This window comes from Primulina huaijiensis, chromosome 8 (assembly GCF_012295235.1).
Source record: "Primulina huaijiensis isolate GDHJ02 chromosome 8, ASM1229523v2, whole genome shotgun sequence".
NCBI lineage: Eukaryota > Viridiplantae > Streptophyta > Magnoliopsida > Lamiales > Gesneriaceae > Primulina > Primulina huaijiensis.
Window position 1 is genome coordinate 6,447,469 of NC_133313.1, and position 11,156 is coordinate 6,458,624.

At 34.9% G+C, this 11,156-nt stretch overlaps 1 protein-coding gene across 1 annotated transcript; it reads left to right on the forward strand.

The window, feature by feature from the left end:
• The first annotated feature begins 2,493 nt into the window (after positions 1–2,493).
• Positions 2,494–5,315, forward strand: LOC140982210 (probable arabinosyltransferase ARAD1). Its single transcript, XM_073448634.1, has 4 exons — positions 2,494–3,185; positions 4,004–4,297; positions 4,389–4,484; positions 4,682–5,315. The coding sequence occupies exons 1-4, from the start codon at positions 2,697–2,699 to the stop codon at positions 5,096–5,098; spliced, it is 1,296 nt and encodes a 431-aa protein (XP_073304735.1). The 5' UTR covers positions 2,494–2,696; the 3' UTR covers positions 5,099–5,315.
• Positions 5,316–11,156: the final 5,841 nt, after the last annotated feature.

The following is an 11,156-nucleotide window of genomic DNA, read 5'->3' on the forward strand; positions in this document are numbered from 1 at the left end:
CAACATCCTACAATCAGCCTGGAAAATGTCAAGTGATAAGACGATTTTCTTGACCGGGCACACAAAACTAATCGGGACAACGAGTGGACTCTAGCTCGACTAATTAATGAGGGAGTGATGATGCCCTGGGACGTCCCGGGTCATGGATAGGCCCTGGGACTTCCTGGGCCATAGAGCATGCTGAATAGTGCCCGGGTCAGGAGGGGATGCTCTCAAGACGAGAGCATGACAAGACTGGTTAATAACCCGAGTTATATAAATACTTGGTACGAAGAAAGTACAAGGTGAGCGACCAGTCGGTAGGCCGAGTCATTGGACCACCCGGAACATGATTTCCCAAAGACGAGGAATGCCCGAGCTCTTCTATAATTGCCCGAGAAGCATTTTAACCGGGTCACCTCGATATGAGTAAAACATTTAATGACGTCAACTTGATAGAGCATGCATAGCCGACCTACCTCTGACAATAACATAAATGGTTGACAAAATTAAGTGGGTCGGATGTGACTAGTATGCGATTTGACATGTCAGAATATAGGGTATAATCAGCCACCCTATTATAATTAATGATCAGCACAAGGAACGAGGTCATCATTGTCATTTCTACTATAAATATCAAGTGCTTTATTTGCATTTATTCTCCATTCAGATATTAACTCACACATTGAATACTCTCATTTATTGGGTATTTACTCACTACCCTACCCTTCACATCAATTACACAACCATCATTTGGTTGCATTGATTTTTCCACTTGAGCTTCCTACTAACCTAGGGGAGAAAAAATTTTTAAGTTCTAACGTCCGACTCATATTTCCTTTCATCTTTTGATAGTATACCCGGTCGAGTATCCGACCCGACTCTTCCCTTTTTACCCGGGTTACATCATCAGTTTCTGGTGGCATGTTCATTGTTTCTTCTTCTTGCGTCTGAGCCAGCTCAGAAGTTGATGTGATGATTTGGGGGCCTGGATTTGTTTCCGGGCTTGCCGAATCCATTTTAGTCGGTTCCTCTAAATTTGATGGGAAGATTTGGGGGTCTGGATTTGTTTCCGGGCCTGCCGAATCCTCAATAATGTAATGTTCCTTTTTTTTTCCCCTTTCACCGTCTTGATCAACACATTCTAGTTTCTCTTGGTTTCGTATCCCGGAATGGCAGAATTCGCTCAACCCTGGAATGTTTCTGTCAAGAAGTTGGATTCCAATATTCATGGTTCCTTTCAAAAGCCCTGATGGGCGACGAACCTGGAGCGAAACCCGCCGAAGAGATGGATTTTTATGCAGCGATGGTGACAGGCTGTTGATCATAAGATTGACGGTACCAATAGGGAGATCACGCAACCAGGCTACATTGTATATCTCGATCGTGATAGCTGAGGATTTAGATTTTAGAAACCGTTCATCGACGTTGAACAACACTCTATGATTCCAGGTGGGGTTGCAGTTTCCGCGATGGTCGACCGCCGTAGATAATCTGTGGTCGCGGTTAATGTATGACACGGCAAACGTTCTTAACATTTTGGACACGGGGGGAAGGTCCTGTGCCGAAAATATGGTGATTTCCAGGAGCGTGAAAACAGTCATAGCGATTGATTTTGATTGTTTCGGAAAGAGGGGAGAAAATGATGATGAATTTTCCACTACAAATTTTTATATTTTATGATACTTTTTAGTAACAAACAATAAAAAAAGTTGGGGAAATAGAAATATAAATTGGCTCAAAGTTTAAAATACGCTTCAAGTTAAATGGACCAACCATATAATAAACATAGTAGGTTTTTTGTGAGACGGTCTCACGAATCTTTATATGTGAGACGGGTCAACCCTATCAATATTCACAATAAAAAGTAATATTCTTAGCATAAAAAATAATACTTTTTCATGGATGACCCAAATAAGAGACTCGTATCACAAAATACGACCAGTGAGACTGTCTCACACAAGTTTTTGTCAAATAAATACTACGCTCCTACAAAATCGCAACTGCGATCTTCTACTTTGAACAACATTTACTTTGCCATGTGCCATATTTTCTTGAATAGAAGGAATTAGGTTTGAATTAACAAATTACATGTTTTCATTGATTAAATGTAATGTGTAAAATTGATGGGACGATCAAACTTGGTATGTGGATGAGATGATGAATATTATATAATATAAGTGTTAGAAACCAATATACTTGGATAAGATAATGATACATAACGATAATCTTTCATAAAACTTAAGTCAAACATTGGACAAAACAAGGATGCATAATCAATTAATGTCTTATCTTACGTTCAGGTGATGTCTAAATGTATAATTGTATTTCTAATTAAAAATAAGCATTTTATATTTTTATTTGTGAAATTTCAATTAAACTTCCCAATTTTTCAAAGTCTCCTAAAATTTTAATTAAAGCTAAACCAAGTTTTTCATAATACCAAAAATATAATTTAACCAATTGCATGAAATATGGTTGTGAGCACTCTCTGTCGTTCAGCATTTCCAATCCCTAAATTTCAGTGATTGGATACAGTGCCGACATCAGAATCAAAACCCTAAATTCCCAATTGCTTTATCTCCAATCCGAAGTTAAAAATTCCAAAAAGGAGGAGGAAAAACAACCAGCGATTCTCGAGATCAGCTCCTCCGATCCCATCTGCACCATTCTTTTCGCCTTGCGGGATTCTCACTGAAAACCCAGCTGCTTAACAAATGCAAAAATCGATAAACAGGACCCTGATATGCTTTTCGCTATGCATTCCGCTACTCTTCGGTTCGTTACTCCTCGCCGGGACTCTCGATTACAAATCCCAGTTCCTATCTTTCTTGCCCCAGCTCAATAATGCTTCGCCCTGCGGAGCTCAATCACCACCTCTCCGCGTGTACATGTACGATTTGCCTCCGCGTTTTAATGTGGGATTGATGGACCCCACTTTCCCAGACAATGTGTTGGTGGCTGCATCGAATTTGCCGATGTGGAGGTGGAACGATGGGCTTAGGAAACAGCACAGCGTGGAGTATTGGATGATGGCTTCGCTTTTGTACGAGGGGGACGATGAATCGGGTTCCACCCGGGAAGCGGTTCGTGTTAGGGATCCAGAGTTAGCTGATGTGTTTTTCGTGCCTTTCTTTTCCTCCCTTAGTTTCAATATTCATGTGCGGAATATGGCCGAGCTGAATACTGTTGATGAGCAGCTACAGGTGGGGGTTCATTTCTTTTTTAGATTTTTTTTGTATTCGTGAATTGTTGTGATGATGATTTCCTTATCTACTCACTTGTGTTCATTTTTTTTTCCTTTTGAAAGGAAAAAAATCTGAAGTTGGTTATTGAGCTTGCTGAAAATGGTGAATTTATTTTCTTCATCTTAATTTGTATCTTGAAATGAGTCTCCTATCCTTACCTTAAAAAAATTCGAATGCATAAGGGTGTGCATGGTTCGCCAGCTAATATTATTAATTTGTCAAATCTCGCATTCTATGTATGATGTGTATCACCAACTAAAGCTCACCCTACAATGATTTTCGTTTAGCTGGGACGTGGTGCTAGTTTTTATGGTTCCTTTGTGATTTGAGTACATTGTTACGTGAGTGCCATTTATTTTGTGGGCATACTGTGTGACAGAATGTTCGAATAAATTGGTGACTTCGTTTCAGTCTCAACTGCTTTTATTTTTTTTTTTGACAAAAGTCCTGCTGTGTAGCTGAAATCATTATGCTTAGTATCATCAAGATGCAATCTTCTTATCATTGAATCATCATCGTTGCATTTAAGTCATCAAATTGGAGTCAGGCATTTTCTCTTAATTATTCCCAAGTCCTCGTCAATTGGAGGTTGTTTGATATAAGTGGTTGTCATCATTTGAAACCTATCCTTACCTCAGTCCTTTTTCTATTTATGTTCGATTGTTTATACAGAATTAGAGATGAATCATGGGCAAATTATTTGAATTTATGGCTTTAGATGTTAATATTTCTTATTATTTATAGAGCTGAATTGATCACTGTTCATTATACCGCAGCTCGAGATGGTAAATATTCTAACAGCATCGGATCACTGGAAAAGGTCCGGTGGACGAGATCATGTTATTCCCCTTCATCATCCAAATGCTTTCAGACAGTACCGGGATCAAGTTAATGCTTCCATTTTCATCGTAGCTGATTTTGGTCGCATCATGAACATTTCTCGACTATCAAAAGATGTTGTTGCTCCCTATCCACATATGATAGAATCATATATCAGGGAAGACCACGAGGACCCATTTGAGGCTCGAAAGACACTTCTCTTCTTTCGCGGGAGGACTAAGAGGAAGGATGTATGCCAATCCACAACACCGTTTTAATGTTTTGTTTTTCCTTTATTAAACTAAACCATATGTCTGACATAGTAGTATATCAACCTGGCAGGAAGGAAAAATTCGTGCGCAACTGCATAAGATGTTAATGGAAATGAAAGACGTAATCTACGAGGAGGGCAGTGCTTCGGAAGAAGGTTTTAAAGCTGTAAGTTAAATAGTTGTTACTTTGCACAAGAAAGTTCAGCGTCCGAACATGTCTTTTAAATCATTATAAGATGCTATTTTTCCTTTAAAGCAAGTATGAAAACTGGAAGTTTGGGGCCTTGAATTTCTTATTGTTCTTCAGTCTAGTCTGGGAATATTATTTCCAACTTATCTTCAAAATTTTCTTGGTTATTCTAGTCTGCTGAACAAATGCGTTCATCGAAATTTTGCCTACACCCTGCGGGTGATACTCCATCATCTTGCCGTCTATTTGATGCCATTGTGAGTCACTGCATTCCTGTAATTGTGAGTGACAGACTCGAGCTACCCTTTGAAAGCGAAATAGACTACAAAGAGTTCTCAATCTTCTTCTCAGTGGACGAGGCTCTGAAACCAGGCTACATGATTGATGGGCTCAGGGGCATTTCAAAAGAGAAATGGACGAAAATGTGGCTGCAGCTTAGAAGCATTTCTCATCACTTTGAGTTTCAATACCCACCAAAGAAGGATGATTCGGTCAATATGATTTGGAGACAGGTGAAGAATAAGGTTCCTGCGGTTAAGCTTGCTTTACACAGAAGTAGGCGGCTGAAAATACCAGATTGGTGGAGATAGTTCTCTGAAGTCAGAGTTAGTAAGTTTGTACATTCTTTATTTTTTTTCAAAATTTCCGGGTCATCTCCGGTTGTGTAACAGGGGAATATAGATGGTTACAATTTTGACTATACAGACTATAAATATATTTTATTCAGAATAATTCTTGCAACAGAAGACATTGAATTGCTTGGTGATCATAAACTGAGAATTTGAATGGGATTCGAAAGTGCAATTATCTATTATATTCTGCAAATTTGAGTTGGATATTGTGTTACTCAATGGCAAGACTGGTACCTATAGGTGTGTTTGGTTGAGTGGATTAAACAAGGATATATTAATAGTCAAACACTTATGCAATGTTTGGTTAAAATTTTAAGATGTTTTAATAATCATTTTGACCAGGTTTAAGATCCAATTTTGTGGATAACTATTTAATTATTAATCTAACAAAGCAAGTGGGATACATTATCAAAACTCAATAAATTACATTTTTCTCCTCTTATTTCTTAGAGTGTTAAGTTATTTATTGAATAAAAAGTTTATTTTAGAGTGTTTTACATTAGATGTGGAGCCTGATATTTAATATATATCATTATTATTTAATTTGATTTAAACTTTAAAAAATATAAAGATATATTTTTATTTTGAAAAAATAATTTATTTGTATATATTTTAATAAAATAATAAAAACTAAATTTTAATGTTGGTTATGCGTATCGATAATATTTTTATTTTTATTATATTTAATTTTATGATATTTACATTTATTAATTCAAAGATTATTAATATCTTTATTATTAATGAAACGTCATGTCCTTTTTATTGTTTTAAAAGTACTACAACATTTTTTTTTCTTCTATGATTTTCGGCCTTTACAAAAATAATTTTATAAAATATTTTTCTCTTTAAAATAAAACATCAACCAACTAGCATTTTTAGAAATCAATGAAATAGTCATAAAAATGAAATCGTCTACTGTTTTACCAACCCTAAAAAGCAATAATTTGAAAAGAATAGCTCATACTAAACCTCTCAAAAATCTCTCAAAAAGCATATATAACTAGTCTTAAAACCTTAATTATAAATCATGATTCATAAGTGCGGAAATAAGTAGAAGCGCGGGTCCTCGGGTTGTGTGCGCCTTAAGTCCAGTCAAATCATCCGTCAAGGCCTCCCTCAACCTCACCTGCATCCATCACACCTAGTGAGTCTAAAGACTCAACACACCATAATCTTTATAGCAAGTAATATATATAAAACCACATGCAACAGTGAAAAATACTTTTACGTAAAATAATTTTTCATGACACGCAAACATAAACTTTAACTTTTTCCTTTTCTTCAACATGACATGACATAAAACCTTTAACATGATCATGAATATTTTCCTTTTCCATTTCCTTTTTTTTTTGTTGAATTCAGATCGTTAATTGTGAATTTTCTGACATGACATGACATGATCGATGGATCCATCTACATATAAACACAGTACTGGGCGGCGGGGGACACCAGCAACACTCTCACCGGTCAACTGGGCCCTGGCCTATCATGATTGAATAGAAATACGATCGTCGGGGTTCCCTCTGGGGCCTTTTCCCATAAATGGGTTCCCTCTGGGACCTTTTCCCCTCACGATATTCCCATTCTTACCGTTACCACAAAACCGTTATCACATATTCGAAATGATGAAAATACAATCGTCGGGCTCCCACTGGGACCATAACCCTCACGACATCTCCATCATTATCGAATTAGTCACAATTACTTCACTTCCTTCAACATCTATATTCTCATCACTTTATAAAAAAAATCATGCATAACATAACGTTTTTGTTTTTGAAACCAAGCATGCAACATGTCTTTTAAATGTCTTCCTTAATTCATAAAAATCCCTTAGACATTTAAAAATCATAATTTAATCATGAACATCTCATAAACGTTTTAAATATAATCATAATATCATAAAAATAGCATTTAGGGCACTGCCATGACGTTTACTAATTTCTAGGTGTAAAAAGACCGTTTTACCCTTAGACTTAAAATTCCTCGAATTTGACTTTTTCTTGAATTCATTGACTCTAACATTTCCCAAATAATTATTTAAGCTTAAATTAATTTTCTCATAATTTTATTTAGCTTACAAATTAGACTTTTTCATTTAGCATTAATTAATTGTTTTGACGGTGTTTTAATCCCGAAAAATCCCAAACTTTAATATAAAATTTCTAAATTCTAAATTTAGTCTTTTTATATTATTTTAGCCCTTATGGACAACGACTCGACCCCCGTAAGCCGTTTTCCAATTTTTCTTTATTTTAAAACCCTAATTGACACCTAAACTTCGACCCCGAGCCAACTTTCGATTTTCACGAGTTACCCCCGAGCCATGTCAATCCAAAACCTGACCAACATCCTAAATTAACCTACTGGACCCTTATTTCACTTATAATCTAAGCCAAAACCCAAAAACGAGCCACCCATAATTACTCCTATTCTGGCCGAGAACCCTTATGGACCTAGGACTCTTTGATTTGCTTCCAACCCTTACCAACGAGCCCAGCCCTTGAACCAACCACCCGTGCACCCTCATAGGACCCTAGTGCATCACCTTGACCCGGCCCTTGAACCCAAGACCGAGCCCCAAACCCCTGGAAGCAGCGCGAACCCTGCGCACTTCCTGGACAGCTTCTCGGGTAGAGTCCTAGGACTCTTTCCCCAGCCCCTACTCGAGTCCTAGCCTGGCTAGGACTCTCCCCCAGACTCCCCCACGTCCCTAGCTAGCCTCTAGACAGAAGCCAGCCCTTGCACAGCCGTGGGGTACCAAACCCTCACCCTTTTCCCTCTTGACAGCTAAACGAACTCACGTGTTGTTTCTGCCCTTCAATTTTGATGGAGTTTAGGCGTGTGTGAGTGACTCTAAAACAGGTGTACACCACTCTTGATCTTACCTTATGTCATGGAAGCCCCTTAAGCAAACAATACACAAGTTTTTGGATTCAAAAATCATGTTTTCTCATGAATACATGCAATATACCGAAAATTCTGAAAAATATTTCATGTTCTTCATGCATACAACAATTCAAACAATAATATGATATGATGGATGAGAAAAAGAGATGTATGGCGTGCCTTTACGTTTTAAACGCACGAAAAACCGTTGACGATTGAAGAACGGGACGCAACCTTGGCTTGTTTTCCTAGAACCCTTCGAATTTCCCCTTCAAAGTGATATGTATGTGTGCCGTGTGTGTGTGGTGTTTTGTGAGGAGAGTTTCTGAATTTTTGAAAAGGTGGGAGGCGTAAGTTGTCATGCTAGATGTAGGGTTTTTAACATAATATATATTACATGATTCAACTAATAGGGCTTAGGCCTATTAAGCCTCCTAATTAAGTCCATTAGTTTAATTAAGATTTAAATAAAATATTAACAAAGTTTTTGTTAAATAAATTTGTGAATTTATTAGTCGGGTTTGCCAAAAGCTCGTATTTTTCTTGAAAAACCAACACCGATAAAATTTACGTCCCGGCGTATAAAATCACCTCAAAACCCCTTATTTTCAAAAATACTAAAAAGCATCGATCATATTTTAAATAATTAAAAATAATTATTTAATAAAAACATTTTACATTTTTCAGTCTTCGGTCACCGTTCCTCGATCGTCACTTGAAAAATCCTTAAAAATTACATTTTTATGCATGATGATAATAAAATCATAATTAACATATAAGCATGTATGTCACATAATTAATTAAGCAATTAAAATAATTAATTACTCATTTTCCATTATTTCCTAGATTCGCATGTAGTTGGTTTACGTCGTCTTAATTTTGGACCTTACAATTAACATTATTATTGTTATTATTATTATATAATATTATGTATTGTTTCCAGATGTGTACAACAAATAAGTAAAATTAGCACGGGTATAATAGTAAATTTATTAATATTTAAAAGCTAATCACATATTTAAAATGTTGAACCAAACAATCTTAATAGTATCACATAATTATTTATAGCATAATCAATCATTTATTGATCTCATCACTTGTATCAAACACACTTTATGTGGCTTCAATTTTGGCAAGACGAAAATTACTTTCGACCCCATGTAATATAAGAAATTCGCGAATACTTGCCATCAAAGTTGTGCAGTATACTATCATACTATAATGCACGGCTACGTATATATAGAGGCTTACGCATGTAATAAGATAATGATTCTCAAAAAATAGTGGATAATATCTAACTCCATTATTTTTAGGGATGTCAAAATTAGACACGATTCACCGACCCGATACGATTCAACCCGAAAAAAATCAGGTTTGTGTTTGAGGTTTTCAGGTTCGGGTCAAATCGGTTTGGACCCGATAGCTGACCTGAAAAAAATGATCTGGTTGGGTTGGGTTCGGGTTGACCCAAAAATTTTAAATTTTTTTAAAATATTATTCCTAAATATTGCCTATATTTTATATATTGTATGTCTGAAAAAATATTTATTGTATATTTATATCATAAATTTTCATAATTTAATATTTATTTTGAACATTTTTTATTTTCTAAATAATTGTTTATTTGATTTAGTAAATTTATTTTATTTTTCTACAATTAGACTTTCAAATTTAAATCATATATACAAGGTACATTATTTATTATGTGTTTAAATTAATTTTTTTTTGAATTTTATTAATTTCTTTAAAAAAATTCGAAATCGGGTTAATCGAGTTCGAGTTCGGGTTGAGTGTTTTCGGGTTGGCTCGGGTTTGGGTTGAGCAATTTTTGAATAGTATTGTTGCTCAATCCGACCCAACCCAACCCACCCGAATTGATACCCTTAATTATTTTCTTGATTAATAATGTGCATAGATGTATCCGACGAGTATTTATATTAAAAAAAATATCCAACGATTCATAAAATGTTATCCTAAGATGGAGTTCACAAATTCAATTTATATAATTGTGATCAACAAGCTAATGTTTATGATTCACTATGTTTGAGTAATGAAAATTTATAATTTCAGATACATTTGACAAATTGAATCACGACTGCACTGTCCTGCTTTCTCACCGAGAGAGCCATAATTAATCTTGGCAAAAACTTGTGTGAGACGGTCTCACGGGTCGTATTTGTGAGGCGGATCTCTTTTTTGTGTTATCCATGAAAAAGTATTAGTTTTTATGCTAAGAGTATTACTTTTTATTGTGAATATGGGGTAGGGTTGACCCGTCTCACGGATTAAGATCCGTGAGACGGTCTCACACGAGACTCACTCAATTATGTTTTCTCAAAGGTTTTATTTTCTCCCAACAAATAGTCAAAAATTTGGCCCAGTCTTGGACTGTTTCCTAAAAAAACAAAAATAAGATAATATTTATATTATATTATTAAACTTCATGTTTTATCTATGTTAACACGACACCAAAGTTTCTTTAATATTTGTTAGCTAAATTTTCTTGTGTCAGTTTATTAGTAATTTTTGGAAATCTTTATCTTTTTCTGGTTTTTTTTCTCCAACTTATCTTTAATTTATCTAAAAATTCAAATTATCCTAATAAATTTTATCTAATCAGTAATCTATGGCATAGTTTGGTACACGGGATAAGGAAGGGATTGATAAATAATCATCCTTATCCCAAATTTGGTACTATTTTAAAATGATAAATAATTTTTTAGAAGGAGAAAATGTCCCTTCTATTAGGTGTGATAATTTTAATTTAATGATAAAAATACCACAAATGACTTAATTGCCTTCAATATATAAAAATCCTATATATGATCAAGTTCTAAATTAGTATCACTAGATGATAATTATATAAATGATTTTTATAAATATCTGCTAATAGGTAGAAATTAAAATCAAATAAATATTTTTATTTATTTTTATATATTATTTAATATGATAATTTTATAAATGAACTCGAAATAATTATATAAATGATTTTTATAAATCTCAATCAAATTATTAGTATCACTCGATTAACCTTAAAAATTGATATTTGACTTGACTCACAAAATCAAGGGCTCAATTATCATATTATATAATATATAAAATTAGGTAAAAATAAATAAATCATGCA

Excerpts from the sequence above, each read along its gene's own strand:
- LOC140982210 (XM_073448634.1), top strand. The coding sequence starts at position 2,697 with ATGCAAAAATCGATAAACAGGACCCTGATATGCTTTTCGCTATGCATT. Across the intron at positions 3,186-4,003 it reads CTGTTGATGAGCAGCTACAG|CTCGAGATGGTAAATATTCT; the intron begins GTGGGGGTTCAT and ends ATTATACCGCAG. Across the intron at positions 4,298-4,388 it reads GGAGGACTAAGAGGAAGGAT|GAAGGAAAAATTCGTGCGCA; the intron begins GTATGCCAATCC and ends TCAACCTGGCAG.